Source organism: Myotis myotis, unplaced genomic scaffold, assembly GCF_014108235.1.
Source record: "Myotis myotis isolate mMyoMyo1 unplaced genomic scaffold, mMyoMyo1.p scaffold_m19_p_3, whole genome shotgun sequence".
Lineage (NCBI taxonomy): Eukaryota > Metazoa > Chordata > Mammalia > Chiroptera > Vespertilionidae > Myotis > Myotis myotis.
Window position 1 is genome coordinate 163,201,632 of NW_023416335.1, and position 27,880 is coordinate 163,229,511.

Genomic DNA, 27,880 nt, shown 5'->3' on the forward strand with positions numbered 1-27,880 from the left:
AGAAGGTAATTAGGTCAGAGAAGGCTTCCAGGAGGAAGTGGGGACTCAAGTATATGAAGGAGTTATGCAGAATGTAGAACAATGTGTTTCAGCAAAGGGACACATAGGAACAAAGGCCCAGAGTTAGGAATTTAAAATTCCTAAAATCTATAGTCCTCCTTTCATATTGCTATTAAAGTTAACTCTCTAAAGGTAAATGTGGAAATCTAATACTTTGTCAAAAGATAGGTCTAAATTCTTCTTTAGCACAGCAACTTGGGCCCTTTATAATCTGGCTCCAACCTGTTTTAATAATCCCCTTCTTATATACACACATGCTCCCTCTTTATATAGTTTGTTTTTACACAGCCCCACTTGAAATCATTTGGTATTATAGCGCACGCAGGGTTTGATATGAAAGGACTCACCTATAAGATGGGCGTCTTGCTAGGATCCCGTGGGCTTTCTGTGAGGAGCCTATGCTATCAGATGAGTCCTGAGATTCTTCACTTTCTGATAAAGATGATACCTAAAAAACAGAACTAGATTTACTATGATGAACAATGCAGGTGGAAAAGAATTTGATTTTCACTTTTAGAAACAATGATTTAGTCTCCTACTACCCAAATTTACTTGTCAATTAATCTAAGGCCTAAAAGAAAGAAGCAAAAGGAAATGGAAAGGAGAAAGTTTATTTCAAGAAGCCAAACTAATTAAGGGAACATATAGTGCAACTAAAGAACTAAGAAGAACGTCTATCCCAAAATAAAGCAATGCTATTTTACTAGAGTTGTAAAGACCAATCTCTTATCTCCACCCTATTTCTATACTGTTGCACATTACTCAGAGGTGTTTTATTAAACATGCTATCTGACTTGGATTTTGGACATGTTAATTTTGAAATACTATTAAGTATCCAACTAATATCTCACTATTAGGTAATGACATTGAGGAGATTGCTGAATGTGCAAACCTGAGTAAGGGAACAAGTCTGGACTACGTATAAATTTGGAAGTCACAGCTCTTTAGATAGTCCTTAAAGCCATTAAAACTGGATAAAAGCTCAATCATGGAAAAATATAGAGAAGAGGACCAAGAACAAAATCCAGGAATACTAACTGGAAGAAGGGAAGGAACCAGCAAATGAAACAGAACAAGCCATCAGTGAGGTAGGAGGAATACTCAGTGAGTGAGATGTCCTTAGAAAAGTGGAGAAAACGGTGTAATGAGGAGGAAACAATGATCAACCATGTCAAATGGTCCTAACAAGTGGAGTAAAACAAGGACTGAAAACAGACCATTAGATTTAGCAAGGTGGAGGTCAATGGCAAGGGCAGGTATAAACATGTGCTACTTTAAAAAATCTGTAATAACTTTACCTCACTTCACAGTTAAATGAGTTAGTAATACATGTAAAGCACTTAGTGCATGGTACACAGCAAGCACACATTAAATGTTAACTAGTATTAGTAACAAATCCTTTAAAACTGTGTCAACACAATAATCACATGCAAGTTTTAACTTACAATAATATCTACAATTAAGAAAACAAGTTATTTTCAATTTTTAAAATGTATTAAATTTCCCAACACTTGTCCAAATTTGCATCGTTATATCTGACTTCACCTTCATTTAAAAAAATAAAATAATCCAAACAGGCTTCTAGAAAGGACATAACAAATTTACTATCTACAGAAAGTCTTCCCTAATTATTTAGACTTAGATCTTAACTTTCCAGAGAAGCTTGTTTTACATTTTATAGTTATTAAATACAAGTTCTAGTGTACAACTACTTATTTATATCTTACATTAATTCTTATTTTTTTTTTATAGAAAAGAAAGAACTGGTCACAACTTATAATAATTAAGAACTAATAAGAGTAACAAATAACAAAGTAATGATTAGATTAAGACAAATCTCACTTTTGTGTTTCCTTAAGCATCATGGATATACCATTTTTAATCTAAACCTTTAACTGTTTTCACTGTCCCTAAGTTTACTCCAAAGCCTCTCACTGAACTCAAGTAAGAAAATAATTTCTAAGACTAAGATTAAGTATTTCTCTTTAATGACAGCACTAGTAAATAAGAGTAAAACCTTCATACAAAAACTCAAAAATCCAATCAGCAGCCACCTTTCATGTACAAAAAACACATAAAAATGCAGCTCCTAGAGCTGACAACATTGCCAGACACCATATATTCAGAAGGGAAAATGAGCATTTTTTATAGGACAGCTGCTTCTAAAAATGAGAGATGTCCAAAGGCATTATGGGATTCACAGGAGCCATAAGATAAAATAGGGAGAAAGAATAGAAAGAATAGGAGCCCAGGATGGCTTTTTCCTTCCTACTGTTGTCAGGTGTTAATATGAAGGTAGATGTAAATAAGAACTTTCCTCTATTAAGAGAGAACTTTCTTTTATCTGACCTCCATAAAGCATAAGGTAGGTACTTTCTTACTTTATAAGATGAGTGCTAACATTAACAACCTTGCTTCAGAATTCTCATTTTTATAAAGGATAGATACCACTACTGATAATTAAAAAAAAAGGTGCTTTTCCTGAAGAAATTAATTTCCTTAAGTTCTAAGCAATAATTTCCCCCAAAATTATCTTCTGTTTTCACCAGATAGTATATATATGAAACTATAAATTCTAAAACTTTTCTATTTGCTTCATTTGTTTGTCTAATTTCCTTGACTTTATATCTTGGTTTATAATATAGTAACTACACAATTTCGATGTGTCTGAAGACTCAGGGTATAAAAGTCCCCTCTCTCAACCACTAAGTCTTTGAATTTCTGTACCGTTTGCACGTGTGGTGGGTGAATTACAGAAGACTGAGCTGTCTGGATGACCCCCTGAACCTGTACTTGCTCTCCCGGAAGAGGTACAATTGTCACTGGCGCAGATCCTCTTAGTGACATCTAAGAACAAATAAAAATTCAATTAACAAAATATATACTGTACCTATGCACATAAGATAGCTGAGTTCTTAACACTGGAAAACACATTTGAGAGCTTATTATATTTAACCACACCTACTAACCGAACATTAGGTGTCTTCTATGGGCCGGAGACTGCACTAGGGGGTTAAGAGTACAAACTAAGTACAACCATCAGAATAAGAGCTATCATATAAGAGGAAAAATGAAGAGTACTGTAGTGTGGGAGCAAAGAAGACATGGTACTTCATCTGGGTTTTGAAGGATAAACAATTCCCTGAAGGTGTGTATGGTGGAGAGCATGGGAAGGTATTTTGGACAGAGGAATTGACTGTGCAAAAACACAGAGGCTTCTTTAGAATTTGTTATTCTTAAGAGCGCTGTTTGAAAACCAACCAAGAGCCAAAATGGAGAGAAATACCAACTTTGGGCAATGTCTTTAAAGAAAAATAAGATATTTCAAGTAAATAAATGAATCATGAGATCATAATTTATTTCTGGAAAAATTAAATGGGGTTTCATGGAAATACAATAAAATGCTAAATCAAGAAAAGCCCACCCATTATCTCTCAAGGCTTTCTTGGACAGATTCCTCTTTCAAGAAGCTTTCTCAGATATTAACAAAGATCTCTCGCCTTCCTCTGGACTACCCTGGCCCATACCATTCATCTTGGACTTAAAAATCACAAAAAAACCAAGTTGCTTCTCAGGTCCTGAAAGTCACCTTCCCCGACTGCTCCCGTCTGTATCAGGTCCCCAAACTATGCCTTATTCTCTTTCTTTTTTCTTTTTTTTTTCCTTTTTTTTTTTTTACAAGTAAACGTTTATTTAGAAAGTCATGGAGGTAGAAGAAGTGAGCCATGGAAGAAGTGAGCCAGCTGGGCTGCATGGGCTCAGGAAACAAGTTACAGATGCAAACGAAGGGCCCTTGAAGCTCAGGAAAAAGAAAGGCAGAGAGGACATGCCTGGGGAAAGGAGAGGAAAAATGCATGGGCATGCTCCAGAGAAAGAGAGAAAGAGAGAAAGAGAGAAAGAGAGAAAGAGAGAAAGAGAGGGGGGGGAGGAGGGGGAGGAGGAGCGGGAGGAGGAGGAGGAGGAGGAAGAGGAGGAGGAGGAGGAGAAGGGGGGAGGAGGGGGGGGAGGGGGAGAGGGAGGGGGGAGGGGGGGGGGGAGGAGGGGGAGGAGAGGGAGGGGGAAGAGGAGGAGGGGGAGGGGGAGGAGGGGGGAGGGGGAGGAAGAGGAGGAGGAGGGGGAGGGGGAGGAAGAGGAGGAGGAGGGGGGAGGGGGAGGAGGAGGAGGGGGAGGGGGAGGGGGAGGAGGAGGAGGAGGAGGAGGAGGAGAGAAAAAGAGAGAGAGAGGGGAGAGAGATGGAGGAAAGAGAGGGAGGAGAGAGAGGGAGGAGAGGGAGGAGAAAAAGGAGGGAGAGAGGGAGGGAGAGAGAGAGAGAGAGGGAGAGAGAGAGAGAGAGCTGGATCCTCAGTCTTGAGGGTTTTTATCTGCTCTCTAAAGGTGGGGATCTTAGGGGAGGTCCCGGGGAGGGATTCCAACAGAATATTCATCAGTTTTCCAGGTCTGTCCTTTCAGGGTCACGGTTTCTACTGATTTGCTTGCACTAGGGAAGGGTCGCCAGTCACCTAGCTGGTCCTGATGTCAGCCATGCATCACCCTGCCTGGCCTTGCGGCATTCCTGGGCCTGGAGGTGAATCACAGTGATGCTCTCTCTAGTTTGACCAAAATGCTATCTCGAGGCTTTGCTCCTAAGATTATTTGATGCAGGTCAGAACCTCATTGTCCTGGGGGCTTACTGCTTAGGGAGAGGCCTGCAAGGACTTATACGGGGCTAATCTCTAGCCGCCTTGTTTGGCCTTCACAAGAGTCTACAGCGTGATAGTGATATGAAAGGTCAGTGACAGGAAAGGTCAGGGGGTGAGGTCATTTGTCCGTTGCTAGGCACCCAGCTTTTCGCTCTGGTGACCTTCTGTCCTTCTACACCTGGCCAATCTTCCCTACTCTGCTCATGTCTGTCTAACTGCCTACTACAATTTTTTTTTTAATTAAATCTTTATTGTTCAGATTATTACATTTGTTCCTCTTTTTCCCCCCCATAACTCCTCTCCTCCCAGTTCCCGCCCCACCCTCCGCCCTCACTCCCCACCCACTGTCCTCATCCATAGGTGCACGATTTTGGTCCAGTCTCTTCCCGCATCTCCCACACCCCTTTCCCCACCAAGAATAGTCAGTCCATTCCCTTTCTATGTCCCTGATTCTAAAATAATCACCAGTTCATTCTGTTCATCAGATTATCTATTCACTTGATTCTTAGATTCACTTGTTGATAGATGCATGTTTGTTGTTCATAATTTGTATCTTTACCTTTTTCTTCCTCTTCCTCTTCCTCAAGGATACCTTTCAGCATTTCATATAATCCTGGTTTGGTGGTGATGAACTCCTTTAGCTTTTCCTTATCTGTGAAGCTCTTTATCTGACCTTCAATTCTGAATGATAGCTTTGCTGGATAAAGTAATCTTGGTTGTAGGTTCTTGGTATTCATCACTTTGAATATTTCTTGCCACTCCCTTCTGGCCTGCAAAGTTTCTGTTGAGAAATCAGCTGACAGTCGTATGGGTATTCCCTTGTAGGTAACTGAGTTTCTTTCTCTTGCTGTTTTTAAGATTCTCTCTTTATCTTTTGCTCTTGGCATTTTAATGATGATGTGTCTTGGTGTGGTCCTCTTTGGATTCCTTTTGTTTGGGGTTCTCCGCGCTTCTTGGACCTGTAAGTCCATTTCTTTCACCAGGTGGGGGAAGTTTTCTGTCATTATTTCTTCAAATAGGTTTTCAAGCCTTATCTCTTTCATTAAAGACCTTTTCCCCTTCCCAGGATTGGATTAAATTCCAGTCTATCATTACCCCAAAATGCCCAAGTCATGAAATTCTGAATATAAAATTTTACCTAGCTACTGAGAAATGCAAGTTCTCAGCACAAATGAATCCATCCTACCCCAACACACACAATAAGGACATGACCAAATTCTAGCACAATGTCTATAAGCTCAAGGTCATGTCCCTAGGATGACCACCAGCCCTTTAAAATGCAGGCCCAAGAAAGTTCAATGCTGCAAAAGAATTTACTGTTTGTTTTAGCCAAAACCTGACTATAGGCCCTTGACCTGATTTTCCTTAGACCATTTACTTTAGAAAACTTGCAGTTATAAATCCTTTCTCTGATCCTTAACAGGAAATCCTTCTGCAACCCAGATATGTCTTTCTCAAGGATTTCGGGACAATCCCTTGAAATGTAATCACCAGGAAGGATAGGGCTCTTGTCTCCCTGTCTCTGTGGGAGAGTAGGAGTCTAACTTTGATAAGCACCAATTAGTAAAACAGATGCCTTCATCACAAAGACCAACTTCCCTACCTAACACCTAGCACACTCCAGTGTTTAAAAAGGCTCCCACCTTTTGATTCAGCAAAGTTGAGCTCAATTTATAATGGAGTCTTTCTTCCCTACTACACTAATCTGAATGAAATCCATCTTGCTGTCTTTAACAAGTGTCCAGCTTTGTTTCGCTTTGATAGTACTCCATAGGGGGCTACAGAAACCAAAGGGTAAAAATAAACAGAATTCACAAATCTTAAGGGTCCAAATCTAAAAACAAAATAAAACAACAAAGAAAAACAACAATGAAAGAACAACAAACAAGAGTCCCCTTACCTTTCAGACTCCAACTGAAGCCACTCACTAAACTAATGGGGAAAACCTTAATGGGATTAATTTACATTTCTAAAAGAATAAAAGCAATAATTTCTCCAGGTTTCTGGCAGTCTTAGTGATTTTTGTGCAGACTATGCGTCTGGCAGGCAGAAAGGGGGAAAAAAGCACCAAATTTTATTTTAGCTTGCAGTTATCCTTCCCCCTTACCACTGTTCTAACCTCAAAAATACAAAATGCTCATTACTCAGGCTCCCAAAGCCTGGTGTCTTCCTACCCTCACTCTCAAAGTTGATCATCTAAATCCTGAGATTTCTCTCAAAGGAGCACGAAACACAGATGACTGCCTCCACTCATCACTTTTCAGCACTAACCGAGCTTTCTGCAATGATGAAACTATGTCCGAACTATCCAATATGGTAGTCAATAGCCACATGTGAGTATCAAGCATTTTAAATGTAGCTAGTGTGGCTGAGGGACTGATTTTAAATTTTATTTAATTAAAAATTTGCCAAAACCGGTTTGGCTCAGTGGATAGAGCGTCGGCCTGTGGACTGAAAGGTCCCAGGTTCGATTCCGGTCAAGGGCACGTACCTGGGTTGCGGGCACATCCCCAGTAGGGGATGTGCAGGAGGCAGCTGATCGATGTTTCTCTCTCATCAATGTTTCTAACTCTCTATCTCTCTCCCTTCCTCTCTGGAAAAAATCATTAAAATATATATTTTTTTTAAAAAAAAGAAAAAATAATAATTTATTTTTTTAGAGGGAGGGAAGTTGGGAGGGAGAGAGAAGATAGATAGATAGATAGATAGATAGACAGACAGACAGACAGACAGATAATCAGTTGCCTCCCCTACATGCCCTGACAGGGAATGAACCTGCAACCTTTTGGTGTATGGGACGATACTCCAACCAACTGACCACATATCTAGGTTATAGGTTCAATCCCCAGTCAGGGGACATATGGGAGGTAACTGATGTATGTTTCTCTTCCTCTCTCTCTCTAAAATCAATAAACATATCCTTAGGTGAGGACTAAAAAAAGAAAAAGATTCAAATGACCCTTGGACATCCAGGAATTACACATAATAAACCCTTAAAATGTACTATAGTAAAGAATTCACACTCGCCCTAGCTGGTTTTGCTCAATGGATAGGGTGTCAGCCTGCAGACTGAAGGATCCCAGGCTTGATTCCAGTCAAGGTTACATGCCCAGGTTGCGGGCTCAATCCCCAGTAGGGGGCGTGCAGGAGGCATCAGTGATTCTCATCATTGATGTTATAATCTCTCCCCCTTCCTCTCTCTGAAATAAAATTTTAAAAAAATTCATACTCAACAGCATGCTTTTAGGAGAATCACAAAACCATATTATCTCCTATACAATTATTCACTTATTAGTAAACTCAAAAGTACTTAAAAAGAAAGCCTTAGCCCTAACTGGTTTGGCTCAGTGGATAGAGCGTTGGCTTGCGGACTGAAGGGTCCCAGGTTCGATTCCGGTCAAAGGCATGTACCTTGGTTGCGGGCACATCCCCAGGAGGAGGTGTGCAGGAGGCAGCTGATCGATGTTTCTCTCTCATCGATGTTTCTAACTCTATCCCTCTCCCTTCCTCTCTGTAAAAAATCAATTAAAATATATATTTTTTAAAAAAGAAAGCCTTATTTTACTATAAAAACCAGTACCACTTGCCATAACTACATGGTTAACTATAAAAATGAGAGGAAAAATGTTTTTATTAAATATTACTTTTTTAATTTTAAAACCAATAATCTAAAAACTCTTACCCTGGTTTACACAAATCCCTGCATAGAATGACTGCTTCCTATCTCCTGCTTCATCTGAAACCATGTTCCCTTAGTTCTGCCCACAGTAGAGAGTGATAGTCCCTTCTACTTTTCATGCTCTTTCCCACCACAAGGTTTTGGCATAGATATTCCCTCACATGCCAAGAAAGGTCTTCCCTTACTTCCTGGAAAGTTAGCAACTACTTATCCTTCAGATCACAACTCAAGCATAACTTCCTTAGCAAGGCTGTCTTATTCCCAACAGGTCAAATTCCCTGTTATAGTCTCTCATTCTATCCTATGTATTCTATGTACAATCCTTTGTAGCACTTCTCATAGTTAGTTTCGCATCTTGGTGAATATCTGGCCTATGTCCTGTCTCCTCCACTAACAGCAAGTGCCATGAATGAGGAACTTGCCTCTTTTTGCTCCACACTGTATTCTCAGTCCGGTTGTTATCCCAACTGGCACATTAGATCCTAAATAAAGCATTGAATTAAAGAAATATCTCCCAATTTTGGACATTATAATTTCGTGGAGTTATTCCTATCATTTATTCTGGGTATATCTTTGACTTTTCTAAATTGAATTCTGTATTTCCTCACTTCAGTACATCTGACCAATTTTCTTATTTCCAGCCAACCAACCAACAATAAGGGGTAAGGCGCAGGAGATAATGTCAACCTTCCCAGATTCCTCAGGCCAGCATGACCAGGGAGAAATGTTTTCTCTCTCTAAATTTTCTCATTGTTGACAATCCATCTTGTTTCAGCCAATTTCCCAACTTTCAAATAAGAGATATAATGTCTTTGAATTCAACACAATAAAATAGAAATATGCATCCATCTATCATTATCTAAAGAGATCTGGAATACCACCAATGATGGGGAATGTATACCATGTTTTGAGAACTACTACTCTAGAGTACTGGAGTGGGGATAGATTAGATAAGCAAATCTAGGCACTATTATATTTTGAATATGAGGACTAAGATTCTGGATTAAACAGATAATAAAACTCAATAAATGTTACCTACAGGCCAGGTGCTATGACAGGCCTTCAAGATAAAAAACAAACAAAAAACCCAGATAACAGCCATAGTTACTGCCTTCTATGCCAATCACAAAGATACTAATTAAAAAGTTTTAAGTATACTGTTTCTGTACACACATCTTAACATATGGCATTTATTTGTTCTTAAAAACCTGTCTGAAAAGCAAAATTTCACACCAAACAAATCTATGCGAGAGTGTATGGGAGGGTGTGTGTGTGTGCAAAAAGAAGGGGAATATGTATGGCAAAAGTAAAAGAATAAAATCATCTAGTTTGCTGTCATCTAGAAAAAAAATGTTGGGAAGACAGAAACAGGGAGAGGGTGGGACAAAAAGGAGATATATTGTTACATCCTTCTGGTTGAAAGACAATTCTCTAAGGATGTTTCTGTGAATATTCTGAGAAGAGGCACTGACAACTTTTGTTCTGGACTATCTTTTCAAGGATGTTGACATGGTGAACAACTTTGGGTGACAAATTAGATTTCCTTTCAAGGCAAAGGGCAAATTTGTTTGCTTTCCAGAATAATAAAGGTAAGTCTTCTTTGAGGATAAAGGTTGGACAGGTTTGCTAACAGCTCTCTTTAAAAGTTTGGTGTCTCCTAAGCTTGGAGTCCCACTCAGCAATGATACAAACCCACTCCAAGTACAGCATCTGAACCACTCTGCATTACCCCATGGAACTGGGAAGGAAAGGGGAACGGAGCAAACATGAAGCTCATGCTGTTTGCTGTGCAACAAGTTATAAAGTCAATTTTCTCTGAACCAGGATTCTCATGTCTTCTGCCAGCATCCATGAGAGGCAATCTAGCTTATTAGCTTGCAGGGTCAAGTCTCAGACACTTGACATTTCTTGACACTTCTCTGTCCTGTGCTTCACTTATATTCTAAAGACTCTATTCTAAATTTCCAGGCCAAAATCTGAGCTAGAGCAAAAACAAGTAAAGTAAACAGAATCACTTATCAAGGCAGACCTGAATTGTTCTCAAAAGAGAGAGGGACCCAAAGACCAGGGTTTTCTCTAGATCAGCAGTTCTCAACCTGTGGGTCGCGACCCCTTTGGCGGTCGAACAACCCTTTCACAGGGGTCACCTAAGACCATTCTGCATATCAGATATTTACATTACGATTCATAACAGTAGCAACATTACAGTTATGAAGTAGCAACGAAAATCATTTTATGGTTGGGTCACAACATGAGGAACTGTATTTAAAGGGCCAGAAGGTTGAGAACCACTGCTCTAGTTAGATAGGAGATCCCTATTAAACTGGAACTTCCAAAGGGCCACGCACTCAGAGTAAGGTAACAGAAGGAAAGTTGTGTGGGTGTGGGGGAGGGAAGGATTGAAGAAGATTTAACTAGCTCTCCAGCAGATTTACAGCCCAAGTTAACATCACTATGGACCAAAAAGACAAAAGCCTCAAACCCTAAAATAGTTCCTCAGGTATGAGGAATAGTAAATTCTTCTGGGAGAAAGGCACTCTCGTCCTTGGCCACAAAGAACTCCCTTTCAATATTTCAAGATTAATGGACAGTTAAAGAATAAAAAATACCCAGTCACAGAAGGCACCTGAGCATGAAGCAAAAATAATAGATAGCAGAATCAGACCCTAGTGATTTTAGATATTGACATCATCAAACAGATTAAAGAACAACTAGAGGCTCAGTGCATGAATTTCATGTGGGGAGGGGGGTTGGGGGGGCCCTTCAGCCCGGCCTGCATCCTCTCGCAATCCAGGACCCCTTGGGGGATGTCGGGTCTAAACTGGCAGTCGGACATCCCTCTCACAATTCAGGACACTGCGTGCACCAGTGACCATACTTTTCATACAGGTGAAAGGCATCTTGCTGTTGTATGGGCAGCTACATTTTTTTGCCCTGATTATAAAAAGTAGTACGTAACACAATCCTTCTGAGGCAGTAGTACCATTTTCTCCATCTTATGGGTGGAAAAACTGAAGCAGAGAGAAGTTAAGTAATTGGCTTTGTCACACAGTTATAAGTGTCAGAATCAGGGCTGACCACAAAATGTGCAAGCCAGAGTCCATGCATGTCATCACTGCATCATCCTGTTTTTTCAGTGTTAGAGTAGCCTTGCCAGGTTTTATTTATTTATTTATTTTTTAAATTTCTTTATTGGTTAAGGTATTACAAATGTGTCCTCATTTCCCATTAACCCCCAACATCCCCGCCCTACCCTGCCCCCCCTCATGCTACCTTGCCAGGTTTTAATTTTTAAATCTAAGAGACTGTTCGCAATATATAGGGTAGGATCCCTAGGACTGGCTGGTGATCAGGGCCCGCTGTGGGGCGACCGGGGGGCAGGGCGATCGGGGGGCTCCCACTGGCACCCACCTTGGCTGATGGCCTGGCGCCGCCTGCTGGTTGGCCCCACTCTTCGCTGCTGCCACCAGTCGCCTCCCTCCCTCTCAGGGGGCAGATGCTCAATGCAGGAGCTGCCCCTACCAGAGGCAGCTCCTGCATTGAGCGTCTGCCCCTTGTGGTCAGTGTGCATCATAGCAACCGGTCATTCTGCTCTTCAGTCAATTTCCATATTAGGGTTTTATTTTTTGGATTATGCTTACTGTGTTCAAAAAACCCCCAGTAGATTCTCTTATTTTAAGACAAACTTTAAAATATCTTCAGGAAACAGAAAACTATAATAGATATGAAAAAGAACCAAACAGATGTTCTATAAATAATGATAAAATACTTGAAATTTAAAAAAACCTATTGTTCAGATATACCAGCAGTTTAGACAAAGCCAATGGGAGAATTAATGAGCTGGGTGACAGGTAAGAAGAAATTATCTCCCAGGCAGACAAATAGATGGAAAACATATGATGGGTTAAGAGATAGAAGATAAAGTGAGAAGGACAAAGAGTGGATCAGGGGCAAAATTTGAAGAGATAATGGCTGAAAATGTTATAGAAATAATGATAGACACCAATTCATAGATTCAAGAAGCCTAATAACGCCCATGTGGAATAAAAAAAAACTTCCATACCTAAACATAACATAATGGAAGTTGTAAAAGTAAAGAAGCTTAGGAATGAAGAGCAACAAACGTGATAAATATGTGCGGGTGGGGGAAAGCAATGCTGACTAAATAAGATAAATATGATGTTTTATGGGATTAAAAGGTAAAAAGATAAAATTAAGTCCTAACAATGATAATAAGTTAGGAAGTTCTAAGATCACTGGATCATCTGAGAGGAGACTAAAATATTCATTACTTTCAGACTTTACTACGTAGGCATGCTATAATTAGGATAATCAAGAAAAAAGTAGTAGTCTTGCCCTGGCTGGTGTGACTCAGTTAGATGAGTATCGTCCCATGAACCGAGAGGTCACTGGTTTGATTCCCGGTCAGGACACATGCCTGGGCTGCGGGCTCAATCCCCAGTAGGGGGCATGCAGGAGGCAGCAGCAGATTAATGTTTCCCTTCCTCTCTCTCTAAAAATTAGTAAAAACATATTTTTTTAAAAAAGAAACTAGAAAAAGATAAAATAAATCCAAAGTGAGCAGAGGGGAATAAAAATTATAAGAGTAGAAATAAAAAAAATTAAAAACTAGAAAACAATAGAAAAACCAATAAAACAAAAAGCTAGTTCTTTAGGGAACAATCATTAAAATCTATAAACCTCTGAGGAAACCAAGATGGCGGCATAGGTAAACACCGGAAATTGCTGCCTCCCACAACAACTTCAAAAATACAACGAAAAGACAAAACGGACATCATCCAGAGCCACAGGAAGGCTGGCTGAGTGGAAATTCTACAACTAGAAGGAGAGAGAAAAGCACACTGAGACTCAGAGGAGCTGCGCAAGTAAAGTGCAGAGGTACAGAGGCTCGAGCACGCGCGGAAAGGGGCTGGCACCTGAGGACGCAGCTGTCTTTTTGAACTTTTTGAATCGGAAGGGAGTCACAAGCTCCCGACTGCTCTGAACTCTGGTTCCAGGGAGTCTCTGGGGACCCAGACTCATACGGGGAGAAACTGGATTGTCTGGCAGCGGGCAGAACTCAGAACTTGAGGGCGCTTTCTCTCAGAGGTGCTTGCAGCGATTACCCGGACACTGAGACACGCGACCCCTTAGGGCAGGGCTGAGGAGCAGCCATAGCTGCTTGCTCCGCCCTGTTGATCCCCCTGAGACCCTGCACCACCCAGGCTTTTGCATATGAATGCCCTGGCTCTTTGCAATCTGAAAATTACCTAACAAACTGAAGCTGGGCCAGACAGACCCAGAACTTTCAAGAGAAGGCCCAAGGCCCCACAAAAGCCTGCATTGCTTCACAGCTGGGCCTCATCTGGGCACCTCCAAACCCCAAACAAGGAAGGGGAATCTGCAGATCTCTTTGTAGCTCCTGCTGGGTAGCCTCAGGCAGAGGCTAAATTAGCACCTCCTTAGATCCAAGAGCCAGTGTACCCAGTGGTCAGAGTGGGACCATCCAGATTACAACTCCTCAGATCCATAAGGGACACACTCAAAGGGCAGACTCAGTGAGCACCAAAGCCCTATTGAAGCAAGTCTTGCCCCAGTAGGGTGTCTTCAGCATAGAAGTTCTCCCACTGCAGACACAGCTGATTCTCACTGCCAACTGGCCTGGAGGTCAATTCCTCCCAGTGATACCTACAACAATCAAGGCTTAATTACAACAAGACTGTGCACAAAGCCCACAAGGGGGTGCACCAAGAGTGTCCACCTCAGGTAATTGGGGAGACTGAGCCACTGGGCCCTAAGGGACATCTAGCACACAAAGCCACTCTATCAACACAGGGAAGCAGCCAAATTGCGGAGACAAAGAAACAGGACACAAATGACAGAAATGGAGGAAAGCAAACTACTGGATATAGAGTTCAAAACCACACTTTTAAGGTTTTTCAAGAACTTTCTAGAAACTACCGACAAATTTAGTAAGACCCTCAAATAGACAGGTGAGACCGCCGATAAAAGTAGTGAGATCCTCAAGAAATCTAGTGAGACCATCGAGGGTATGAAAAAGGACCAACTAGAAATTAAGCATACACTGACTGAAATAAAGAATATTATGCAGAGTTCCAACAGCAGACTAGAGGATCGCAAGAATCAAGTCAAAGATTTGAAATTCGAAGAAGCAAAATCACCCAACCAGCAAAGCAAAACGAAAAGAATCCAAAAATATGAAAATAGTGTAAGGAGCCTCTGGGACAGCTTCAAGCAAACCAACATCCGAATTATAGGGGTGCCAGAAGAAGAGAGAGGGCAAGATATTGAAAACCTATTTGAAGAAATAATGACAGAAAACTTCCCCTACCTGGTGAAAGAAATAGACTTACAAGTCCAGGAAGCACAGAGAACCCCAAACAAAAGGAATCCAAAGAGGACCACACCAAGACACATCATAATTAAAATGCCAAGAGCAAAAAACAAAGAGAGAATCTTAAAAGCAGCAAGAGAAAGAAACTCAGTTACCTACAAGGGAGTACCCATATGACTGTCAGCTGATTTCTCAACAGAAACTTTGCAGGCCAGAAGGGAGCAGCAAGAAATATTCAAAGTGATGAATGCCAAGAACCTACAACCAAGATTACTTTATCCAGCAAAGTTGTCATTCAAAATTGAAGGTCAGATAAAGAGCTTCACAGATAAAGGAAAAGCTAAAGGAGTTCATCATCACCAAACCAGTATTATATGAAATGCTGAAAGGTATCCTTTAAGAAGAGGACGCCGAAACCGGTTTGGCTCAGTGGATAGAGCGTCGGCCTGTGGACTGAAAGATCCCATGTTCGATTCCGGTCAGGGGCATGTACCTGGGTTGCGGGCATATCCCCAGTGGGAGATGTGCAGGAGGCAGCTGATCGATGTTTCTCTCTCATCGATGTTTCTAACTCTCTATCTCTCTCCCTTCCTCTCTGTAAAAACTCAATAAAATATATTAAAAAAAAAAAAGAGGAAGAAGAAAAAGGTGAAGATACAAATTATGAACAACGAATATACATCTATCAACAAGTGAATCTAAAAATCAAGTGAATAAATAATCTGATGAACAGAATAAACTAGTGATTATAAGAGAATCAGGGGCATAGAAAGGGAGTGGACTGACTATTCTTGGGGGGAAAGGGGAGGGGATGTGGGAAGAGACTGGACAAAAATCGTGCACCTATGGATGAGGACAGTGGGGGGTAGGGGTGAGGGCAGAGGGTGGAGTGGGAACCAGGTGGAGGGGAGCTATGGGGGGAGAAAAGAGAAACAACTGTAATAATCTGAACAATAAAGATTTAATTATTTAAAAAAAAATCTATAAACCTCTTCTGGCAATACTGACAAAGAGAAAAAAGAGAAGACACAAATCACCAATATAAAAAAGAAAAAGGGAAGCCCTGGCTGACATCGCTCAGTGGTTAGAGCATTGACCTGAGCACAGAAGGGTCACAGATTTGGTTCACAATGAGTTGCAGGTTCAATCCCTCACTCTTGTTGGGAGGCAACCAATCCATGTATCTTTCTCACATCGATGTTTCTTTCTCTCTCTCCCTCCCCTTCCTTGCACGCTCTCTACATCAAGGGAAAAAATATCCTTGGGTGAGGTTTAAAAAAATAAAGAAACAGGGAATATCATATCAATATAAGTCCCACAGTCATTAAATGGGAAACAAGGGAAAACTATATTTATAAATTTGACACAGAAGAAATGCATCAACTTCTTGAAAACCACAAACTGCCAAAACTTAAGTAAGATGTAATAGCCTGAATAACCCTTTCAAAAAAACTTCCAGGCCTGAGTTTCACTGGAGAGCTTTACCAAACATTTTCAGTAGAAAAATGACTTTGTATAATCTTTTCTAGAAAAGATAAAGGAATATTTTCTAGCTCATTTTATGAGGCCAATGACATTAGAAAATAAGAGAACCATAGACCACCATATTTCTTATGAATGCAGATGCAATAATCCTCAACAAAATATTAGCAAACAGAATCCAGCACATATAAAAAGAATGTAACACCATAACCAAGTGCTATTTCAGGTATGTAAGGTTGGTTTAACATCTGAAAATCAACCAATGTAATCCACATTAACAGGTCAAAGAAAAAAAATCATACAATGACAACAATTGATGCAGAAAAAACATCTGACAAATATAACATCATTTCATGAAAAAAACTCTTGTAAAATTAGGAATAGAAGGGAACTTACACACACTCACAAAGAGCATCTATTAAAAAAAAACCTGCCGAAACCAGTTTGGCTCAGTGGATGGAGCGTCGGCCTTCGGACTGAAGGGTCCCAGGTTCGATTCCGGTCAAGGGCATGTACCTGGGTTGTGGGCACATCCCCAGTGGGAGATGTGCAGGAGGCGGCTGATCGATGTTTCTCTCCCATCGATGTTTCTAACTCTCTATCTCTCTCCCTTCCTCTCTGTAAAAAATCAATAAAAAAAATATATTTAAAAAAAAACCTACCATAACCCTGGCTGGTGTGGCTCAGTTGGTTGAACACTGTCCCATGCACGGAGAGGTGGCTCGTTTGATTTCTAGTCAGACCACATGCTCACGTTGTGGACTCAATCCCCAGCAGGGGGTGGCTGTTCAGTTTCCCGCTCATTGATGTCTGTCTGTGTGTCTCTCTCTCTCCCTTTCTCTCTCTAAAATAAAATTTTAAAAAGACTGCATAAAAAAATAGTTAACATCAGACTTAATGATAAAAGAATGAATGCTTTTCCTTTAAAATTAGAAAAAAATAAAAGATATCTATTCTTACAACTCTATTCAACAGAGTTCTGGCCAGCACAGTAAGGCAAGAAAAAAAATATGGAGAAACCAAGATGGCGGCATAGGTTAATGCTGGAGTTTGCTGCCTCGAACAACCACTTCAAAAATACAACTAAAACACGGAACGGACATCATCCAGAACCACAGGAAGGCTGGCTGAGTGGAAGTTCTACAACTAGGAGGAAAGAGAAAAACATACCGAGACTCAGAGGAGGCGCAGTGCTGAAGTAAAATACTAAGGTGCGGAGTGCATGCGGAGCGGGCTGGCGGCTGAGGGCGCGGTTGTCTGTTGCAATCGGGAGGGAGTCTCAGGCTCTGAGCTCCAGATTCAGGCGAGTCTCTAGGGACCCAGACTCAAACGGGAGAAGCGGGACTGTCTGGCTTCGGCACTCAAAGGCAGCTTTCTCTCTGAGGGGCTTGCAGCGATTACCGGGACATTGAGAAGCAAAGCCTCTGAGGGCAAGACTGAGAGCAGCCATAACTGCTCGCTCCGCCCGCCCTGTGGATCCCCTGGGACCCGCCCCGCCCAAGCCCTGCAGAGGCATTTGCCAGATAGCCTCAGGCAAAGGCTAGATTAGCACCTCCCTAGAGGACAGAAGTTCTCCCACTGCAGACACAGCTGATTCTCACAGCCAGTTGGCTTGGAGGTCAAATTCCCCCCAGTATTACCTACAACAATCGACTTAACTAAAACAAGACTGCGCACAAAGACCACTAGGGGGTGCACCAAGAAAGCATAAAAAATGCGGAGACAAACAGGACACAAATGTCAGAATTGGAGGACACAGAGCTCAAAACCACACTTTTAAGGTCTCTGAAGAACTGTCTAGAAGCGCCGATAAACTTAATGAGATCTACAAGAAATCTAATGAGACCCTCGATGTTGTGATAAAGAACCAACTAGAAATTAAGCATACACTGACTGAAATAAAGAATACTATACAGACTCTCAACAGCAGACCAGAGGAGCGCAAGAATCAAGTCAAAGATTTCAAATGCGAAGAAGCAAAAAAACACCCAACCGGAAAAGCAAAATGAAAAAAGAATCCAAAAATACGAAGATAGTGTTAGGAGCCTCTGGGACAGCTTCAAGCGTACCAACATCAGAATTATAGGGGTGCCAGAAGATGAGAGAGAGCAAGATATTGAAAACCTATTTGAAGAAATAATGACAGAAAACTTCCCCCACCTGGTGAAAGAAATGGACTTACAGGTCCAAGAAGCGCGGAGAACCCCAAACAAAAGGAATCCAAAGAGGACCACACCAAGACACATCATAATTAAAATGCCAAGAGCAAAAGACAAAGAGAGAATCTTAAAAGCAGCAAGAGAAAGAAACTCAGTTACCTACAAGGGAATACCCATACGACTGTCAGCTGATTTCTCAACAGAAACTTTGCAGGCCAGAAGGGAGTGGCAAGAAATATTCAAAGTGATGAATGCCAAGAACCTACAACCAAGATTACTTTATCCAGCAAAGCTGTCATTCAGAATTGAAGGTCAGATAAAGAGCTTCACAGATAAGGAAAAGCTAAAGGAGTTCATCGGAACCAAACCAGTATTATATGAAATGCTGAAAGGTATCCTTTAAGAAGAGGAAGAGCCAAAACCGGTTTGGCTCAGTGGATAGAGCATCGGCCTGCAGACTGAAAGGTCCCAGGTTCGATTCTGGTCAAGGGCATGTACCTGGGTTGCGGGCATATCCCCAGTAGGAGATGTGCAGGAGGCAGCTGATCGATGTTTCTCTCTCATCGATGTTTCTAACTCTCTATCTCTCTCCCTTCCTCTCTGTAAAAAATCAATAAAATATATTTAAAAAAAAAAAAGAGGAAGAAGAAGAAAAAGGTAAAGATACAAATTATGAACAACAAATATGCATCTATCGACAAGTGAATCTAAGAATCAAGTGAATAAATAATCTGATGAACAGAATGAACTGGTGATTATAACAGAATCAGGGACAGAGAAAGGGAATGGACTGACTATTCTTGGGGGGGAAAGGGGTGTGGGAGATGCGGGAAGAGACTGGACCAAAATCGTGCACCTATGGATGAGGACAGTGGGTGGGGAATGAGGGCGGAGGGTGGGGTGGGAACTGGGAGGAGGGGAGCTGTGGGGGGAAAAAAGAGAAACAAATGTAATAATCTGAACAATAAAGATTTAATTAAAAAACAAAGAAAAAATATATAACATGCATACAGATTAGAAAAGACAAAATAAAACTATTTTCAGGTGACATGACAGTCTATATAGAAAATCCCATAGAATAGTAAAAACAAAACAAAACATCTCTTCTAGAATGAGTTCAGCAATGTGCAAGGTACAAGATCAATAAACAAAAATCAATTGCCTTTCTAAATACTAACAACAAATAAAGTACAAAATCAATAAAACATAATCCTATATAATAAAAGGCTAATATGCAAATTGTCCTCTCAACCAAGAGTTCCACGGGAGTTTGACCAGAGGGCGGGGCCTGCTGGCCAACTGCCTGTGGCCCCTCCCCCTGGCCAGCCCAAAAGGCCCAGATCGGGGTGGGCCTGCTGGACCCCACCCGTGCACTAATTCATGCACCGTGCCGCTGCTGGCTCAGTGGAGAGAGTGTCAGCCTGTGGACCGAAGGGTCCCAGGTTTGATTCCGGTCAAGGGCACATGCTCGGGTTGTGGGCTCGATCCCCAACAGGGGACATGCAGGAGGCAGTCAATCGATGATTCCCTCTCATCATTGACTAGAGGCCCTATGCAAAATTCGTGCAAGTGTAGGCCTTCCCAGCCCTGGCTGCCTTGGCTCTCGCAGCCCCAGCTTTGTCCGGAAAGTTGTCCAGAAGGACATCCGGATGGTCGTTCCGCTGTTCAGCCATTCGGTCAATTTTTATATTATGCTTTTATTATTATAGATGTTTCTATCTCTTTCTCCCTTCCTATCTGAAATCAATAAAAATATTTTTAAAAAATAACTTAAAATGAATCATGGACTTAAATGTAAAATATAGAACTTTCAGGAAAAAAATAGGAGAAAAGAATCTTTGAAATATAGGACTAGGCAAAGAGTTCTGAGATACCAAAAGCACAATCCATAAAAGGAAAAACTGATAATTTGGACCTAATCAAAATTTAAAACTTTGGGCGCTGTGAAAGACCTTGTTAAGCAAATAAAGAAAAATTATTCTTCTACTTCCCTATACCATCTTGCTGGAAACATCCAAATAAATTCACCTAGATTTCTAAATCACTCTACAGGAGGATCTGTCTTTACCAAAAAGTAAAACCCAGATGACCAAGAATATCCAAGACATTAGATGGAGAATTTCCAGGTAAGAAACGATTACCAAAAGCTCTGTTGCACACAAACACATTCTTAGCATATCCCTGGACAAACCTTGGGTTAAATTCTCAAGTCAAAATTATTATTTTTAAAAACATATATTTTATTGATTTTTTTACAGAGAGAAAGGGAGAGGGTTAGAGAGTTAGAAACATCGATGAGAAAGAAACATCCATCAGCTGCCTACTGCACACCCCCTACTGGGGATGTGCCCCAAACCAAGGTACATGCCCTTGACTGGAATCAAACCCTGCCCTTGACTGGAATCAAACCCTGGACCATTCAATCCGCAGGCCGACGCTCTATCCACTGAGCCAAGCCTGTCAGGGCTCAAGTCAAAATTATTAATGGAATGAAGATCAATCTGTTTTAAAAATGTTTTAGAGCTCCCCAGTCGGCATGGCTCAGTCGACCTATGAATCAGGAGGTCATGGTTCGATTCCTGGTTGGGGCATTGCCCAGGTTATAAACTCAATTCCCTGTGGGGTGTGCAGGATGCGGCCGATCAATGATTCTCTCTCATCATTGATGTTCCTATCTATCTCTCCCTCTACCTTCCTCTCTGAAATCAATTAAAAAAATATTAATGTTTTGGAGTCAAGTCCATATGTAATTTCTTTAACTATCCTCACTTTCCTCATCCTCTGCCTCGAAGAAACAAAGGACTGGTGATTACAGACTCTGGAGTTGTAGGAGACACTATGATATATTTCTCAGACCCCCTTTCACTAGTTAAAGACTTATTTCCCAGCTGCTGGCAGACAGTGTTCAGTTGTCAGTTCTCTTTGGAACTGCCCTGGATGATGAGAGTCACCTTGCTCGAGGTTGCACATTCCCCCCTTCTCAAGATCCAATGACTGATACATGCAGGGATACAAAGACCTGGCTGGCTCCTTACCCCAATTCTTAAAGAACTATCTTAGCTAAAGATATGGGGTTAGTTGAGGCCTTCATTGAGAGTGAATCCTCCCTCTGCTCAATCCTGAATCCTGGTTCCTTTTCTTCCTTTCTTTCCATTCCAAAGGTGGTAATCCCTAGAGGACTCCCCAATAAAACTTCTGCATGCTAATCTCCATCTCATAATCAGCTTCCTAGGAAAACCAAACTGTGACAGAAGTCAAATGGCTGAAATTCAGATTTTGTCTCTAGCTTTACTGGTTGTGTGACCTCTAAAATGGGAATTATAAAAGCAGGTAGGGAGGCTGATATGAGGGTTGAAGACATTACAGCATGTAAAATGCTTAGAAATGCACCCGGCAAACAATGGACACTCAATAAATGTTAGCTGTTTCTGCCATCATCGTCACATGGTTCAAGTATACAAATTCACCTACAACATGAGAATTACTGGAAGTTATGAGCTGGATAAGACCTTTGAGTTCATCAAGTCTGATGCCCTTAATTTCCAGACGATGAATATCAAGTCTAAATAAGTTAAGTGACCAATAAATAAATAAATAAATAAATAAGTTAAGTGACTTGGTCAATGTTCCAGAGTTACTAAGTAACAAAATCACCATTCAAACCAGAGCTGATTGCATCCATTGTTGTGTCCATAAAGCAAGACTGCCTCTCAATCTACATACACATTGTAATTAAATGAAATTTATTAAGAATTGAGTCCCTCCCCTTCACGTTCTTGCCATAACTGAACCTTAGCTCTCCACTGATGAACACTGCCTCCCTTATGGCTCTCTCCTGCACTTATCTACCATGATCCTATAGATAGGGTGGGTGTTTCCTTTGCTCTTCATTGCTACTCTCAGAGCACTGTCCATTCAAATTCCTTCCAGAAAACTCTTAAATTTGAGACTCATAGCAGCAGACTGTAGTGTCGTGTGCCCTCATTTCTTTAAGACTTTAGTACCCTAATCACTCTATTCTCTCCAATACTACTCTTGATACAATTTGTGGTGATTTCAATATGCAACATCCACTATCCTTCCATGCCCAAGCCTCTGTTTTTGATTCCTCTCCTACAAAGCCTGTTTTTGATTCCTCTCCTACAAAGCCCAGTCTTCCACCTTCCTCAGCCACCCACTCTGATTGTCATAAAGAGACATTTCTCAAATGTCTGTTTAGAAACAATTCTTCCATGTACAGGAATATCTTGCTCAATGCAAAGCATTTAGCATCTCTGCCCCTGTCCATGAAATACCAGTGGCAACCCATCCCTACCCCTACAAATTTCTGGACATCTTGGTGGGGGATCAATACCACTCCAGTTGAGAACCACTTACTTAAACCTTATCATTACCAATAAATGCAACTCTTCATAATCTCAAATTCAAGTATCCTCTCTCTGAGTATCACTTACTTCTAACTCACTACCTCTACTATTGGACTCTTAACAATTCCTAGACTCCATAGGAACTTATCCATTGAGCCTACCCTTTTCCCTGCTCTTGACCCATCAAATCCCGACTTCCTTATACAGCTTAAACCTCACAGTCCAGTATTACATCTGATACACCTCCAATATCCTTGTCTTTTCCTGCTTCACTGTAGTTCTTTGACTAAGCAACAATCCTGCTACCTCAACTACTCTATGCCTGTAACCTGTATGCAAATACCTGAATCTGGAGAAAAACACACAACTAAACTTAATCTCTTTAAATCTGTGGATGAAAGGGGCCACATGCTAACCTGACAAGCTCAGGGAAGGCCTGCATGGCAGTCTTGCAAACTCAGAGACCTAAAGTTAGCACACAGGATGGTCTGAAATTAAACTTTAACTAAAAGCAGTTATAGTTACATTCTAGGCCGGTATCTTCACCAACAAGGTCAACCTTTACCTTAACTGAGCCTGTCTTTTTGCATCTAAGATAACATACCTTTGAAATGTCTGGGTAACTTGTAACTTCCTTTTTTCTGGACCCTCTTGGGGCACAACCTAATGTGCCTGGGGCTTCAGGACAGATACCACAAATTCCTTCACCCACCTAAGTATGTGTCTATCATTTTACTTTTTATCCAATCCCAGGGTTTCCCTGCTTTGCTTTCTCCCACCTTTCTAGTCTATCACCAATGGATTTCATGTAACCCACCTACCTCCGTTTCCTTTGATTGCAATGTATAAATACAGATGTAACCCGCCATTCTCCGGAGCATTATCTCAATTCGTTGAGGTTCTGCTTCCTGGCATATGTCGACAGTTTGGCTCAAATAAACTCACAAAAATTCTTTACAGGTTTCAGGGTTTTTTATTTTTGTTTTTTTTTGTGTTTTTTTTTCAGGGGTTTTTTTACGTTAACAAATCCATGATCAGTAACCTCAAGTGGACTTTAATGCTCTCCAGCAATCCTACTACATATCCCTAGTCCACTTATGTCCCTACTGTCCTAGCAGACTATTTCATCCTTTCTCCTTCATCTGTACCTTCTCAAAATATTTTATTTCACTGAAAAACAAAGACGCCATCAAAAGAAAACTTTAGGGTATCTTATCTCAAATCTACCTGCCTAATCTATTTACTTTCTTTCTTATTATGATGTGCCTGTGCTCATACAAAACAAATTTTTCTACTAATTCTCATCTTCCCTCCTCAAGGACATAATTGCAGGATTGCCCTCTCTCTCCTGTATCATCAAATGTTTCCCTTCTACTTTATCATTCCCACTGGTTTACAAATAGTCTATTACTTCCATCTTAAAAATAATAAAAACAAAACTTCCATAACCTACAACCCCTTCCAGAAACTTCACTTTTTAGCTCTATTTTGTAGCAAAAAAAATCCTCAAAGATGTTGTCTATCCATCTTGTGGTCAATGAGTTTATCTACTCGTTTTCTTTATTTTTCTTTCTTTCTTGTGTCTACTCATTTTCTCTCCTCTCTTTTTTTCATGCACTCTTGGATCCAATTAGATTTTCATCCCCACTCAAACTGAAATAGCTCTTATCGAGATTATCAATCAACTAACTCCCTGTTGCCAAATAGAATCCATTCTTGTGATTTGTGGTAGCTATGTTCCATAAAGTCACCTTGTACACTGAACTGACAAATTCTGAACCACTGCTCCCAGGGAAAATACACAGCCAGCTTCCTGCAAACCTGGGCACATTTTCACCAACTGGTCAATATTTGACCTTGTTTTATGTTTAAAGACACATTATTATTTTTTTTTAAAGGGGAGAATGATGATTTTTATTTTTTTAAGTATATTTTATTGATTTTTTTACAGAGAGGAAGGGAGAGGGATACAGAGTTAGAAACATCAATGAGAGAGAAAAACACCGATCAGCTGCCTCCTGCACACTCCCTACTGGGGATGTGCCCGCAACCAAGGTACATGCCCTTGACCAGAATGGAACCTGGGACCCTTGAGTCCTCAGGCTGATGCTCTATCCACTGAGCCAAACTGGTTAGGGCAAAATACACATTATTTAAATACATACATTATTAATTCATTAACACTGAACTCACGGTCAATAGCACTAGAACTCATGCCTGAAACTAATTTAACCCATGTATTTTAACCTTATGTAGATAAGATATATCACAGTCTTTTTGCAGTTAGACAACATTCACTGCTATGCCTAAAGGCCATTTTAAACAGCAAAATCACCAACAAAAAGTACAAAAATGCAAAAAAAATGGCACTAACTAGAACACAAAAAGAACTGTTTACAGAATGAGAGCTAAAGCCGAAACTGGTTTGGCTCAGTGGATAGAGTGTTGGCCTGCGGACTGAAAGGTCCCAGGTTCGATTCCGGTCAGGGGCATGTACCTGGGTTGTGGGCACATCCCCAGTGGGGAGTGTGCAGGAGGCAGCTGATCAATGTTTCTCTCTCATCGATGTTTCTAACTATCTCTCTCCCTTCCTCTCTGTACAAAAAAAATCAATAAAATATATTTAAAAAAAGAAAAAAAAAGAATGAGAGCTAAAATAAGACAGAGCACTGTCTTTTCAACCTCAGCTGGGAAGGTGTACATCAAGTGATTAAAATTTTTCACCATTCTGTGCATCTCCACTAATGACCACAAAAGCGCTGTGAGTTTTTATTTGGAGGCTACAAATAAGTTGATCAAGTATGTGAATTTGCAAATACAGAATCCTTGAATAATGAGGCTCGACTGTGTAATAGTTATTTTTTACTCCTCATTTTACCTACCAGCACCATTGTACAGTTGACCATCACCTCATTCTTAATTTCCAGATCCCAATTTCTCTCGATTTTCATCTTACCTCACTGACCACCCCATTTAATCTCCCCAAAATCCAAATTTACTTATTCTAAAAAAAGTTTTTTGTATTGATTTCAGAGATGAAGGGAAAGAGATAGAACATCAATGAGAGAGAATCACTGATGGGCTGCTTCCTGCACACACCCTACTGAGGATCCAGCCCGCAACCCAGGCATATGCCCTGACTGGAAATCGAACCTTGACCTCCTGGTTCATAGGTCGACGCTCAACTACTGAGACAGGCCCAGGCCCAAACGCCAAATTTAGAAAGCCTCAGAGCGAAATCTATTAACCTCCTTCTCTCTGATTATATTCGTTCTACAGTAATCTCATCTAGCCCCGTGATTTTAATTATATTTCTGTTCAATGGATATTGTCCCACAGCTCTGGGATGCTCTGTTGTTGTTCTCCCCACATTTTTTTCTCTTTAAGTTTGGATAATTTCTGTTGACCTATCTTCAAGCTCACCAATTATTTCCTTGGCTGTGTCAAGTCTACTAATAAGCCCCCAAACATACTCCATGTATGTCATACTTTTTATTTCTAGCACTAGAGGGCCAGTGCATGAAATTCATGTACAGGTAGGGTCCCTAGGCCTGGCCGGCGATCAGGGCTGATCAGGGCCTTCCTTCGTTCTGTGCTGCCCTCTGATGGTCAGTGCACGTCATATTGAGCGGTCAAACTCCCGAGGGGACAATTAGCATATTAGCCTCTTATTATATAGGATTTCCAGTTAACATACAGTTTCTATTCCTCGGCCGAAACTTACCATCTATCCATACATGTCCATCTTTTACACTAGAGCCTTTAATATGTTATTCATTGTTATTTTAAATGTACTCTCTTTTTGTTTTAACAGTTGGGTCATCCTGAGTTTTTTATTATTCTTACTTTTGACAGTGGGGTGTGTGTTTTTTTGTTTTGCTTATCTGTACATGTTTCATAATTTTTGCATGAGTAGTAAAAATTCTTCTACTAGCTTTAGTGCGGGAGGGGGGTAAGAGAGGGTAGGGATTGAGTCAATCTATTTAGATTGAGTTGGGTTTTAGTTTTCTTGTTATGATTACCTTAAATGCACCTCCAGCTTCAAATTCCTCCCCTGTAACCTACTGTTTAGAGTGGAGGCTGGTTTGCCAGAGAGTTTTTCTCCATGTTCTTACTCCCCCCTCAACTTCAAGCTTTCTCTGTGCACTTGCCCCAGAGTCGCTCTCCATATTCTTGCCCCTCCCCAGGAGTAAACTGCTGTTGATTTACTTGCTAGCAGGGGAAAGGTGCTTTGTTATTCTGACCCAGTCTCAGGCCCTACAACCCTGAGTTTTAGTGGATGCGGCTTGCTTCCAGTAGGAAGAAAATTAATGGTCTGAACCTAGGATAGTTTCCTGCCCTTCCCTCAGGGTTTATGGATTTTCTTTATCTTTTCACATCTGCCAGTCACAATGGAAAATGGGATTTATTCCCTTCCCCTATTGCTTAAAGCTGCTTTCCACAGGGAAAAGGGGTCCAGGCAGGCCTGTACCACCTAGTGAGGCTTCCCCTGGTCTCCTTTGCTTCTCCTAATCTTCCTCAGGAGCAACTGTTGAAGGTCCTTGGAGAAAAGCCTACAAGTAGGTGTTATCTATCCTAGTGTCTGCAGTTCCCAAGGGTTCTATTCCCATGCTAGCCTACAATTAGACGTTAGCAATTCATTAAAAATTTAGCTGAACTGTTCTTTCCCCGTATGACAGACCTGCCTTCTTCCTGCCCTCTACTACAGGTAAGCCATGACCATATCCCATCTCTGATGGATTGAGAGAAGTTAGTTTCTTCTGATTTTAGGGCAATATCAATACTCTTTCTTTCACCTGGCTGTGAAAGAAACTCACTCAATGGTTGAGCACTGACCTATGAACCAGGAGTTCATGGTTTGATTCCCTGTCAGGGCACATGCCTGGGTTGCAGGCTCAATCCCCAGTGGGAGGCACGTAGGTGACAGCCGACTGATAATTCTCTCTCATCACTGATGTTTCTCTCTTTCTCTCCCTCTCTGAAATCAATAAAAATATATTTATAAAAAATACTTTTTCACTCTGACCGGTTTGGCTCAGTGGATAGAGCGTCAGCCTGCAGACTGAAGGGTCCCAGGTTCGATTCCAGTCAAGGGCATG

General features: G+C 41.0%; 1 protein-coding gene across 9 annotated transcripts in view; it reads right to left on the reverse strand.

Moving 5' to 3' along the window:
- The window catches only part of ATF1 (activating transcription factor 1), a 66,732-nt gene that overhangs the window by 22,103 nt on the left and 16,749 nt on the right, over nt 1-27,880 (reverse strand). For 4 of the 9 annotated variants that reach the window (XM_036298092.1, XM_036298093.1, XM_036298095.1 and 1 more), the window contains one exon: nt 408-508. In XM_036298092.1, coding sequence (XP_036153985.1) covers nt 408-508 — 101 coding nt within the window. Of the gene's footprint in view, nt 1-407; nt 509-2,787; nt 2,908-5,204; nt 5,254-27,880 lie in introns of those variants that run through there. The other 5 variants (XM_036298089.1, XM_036298090.1, XM_036298096.1 and 2 more) reach the window with 3 other exon arrangements.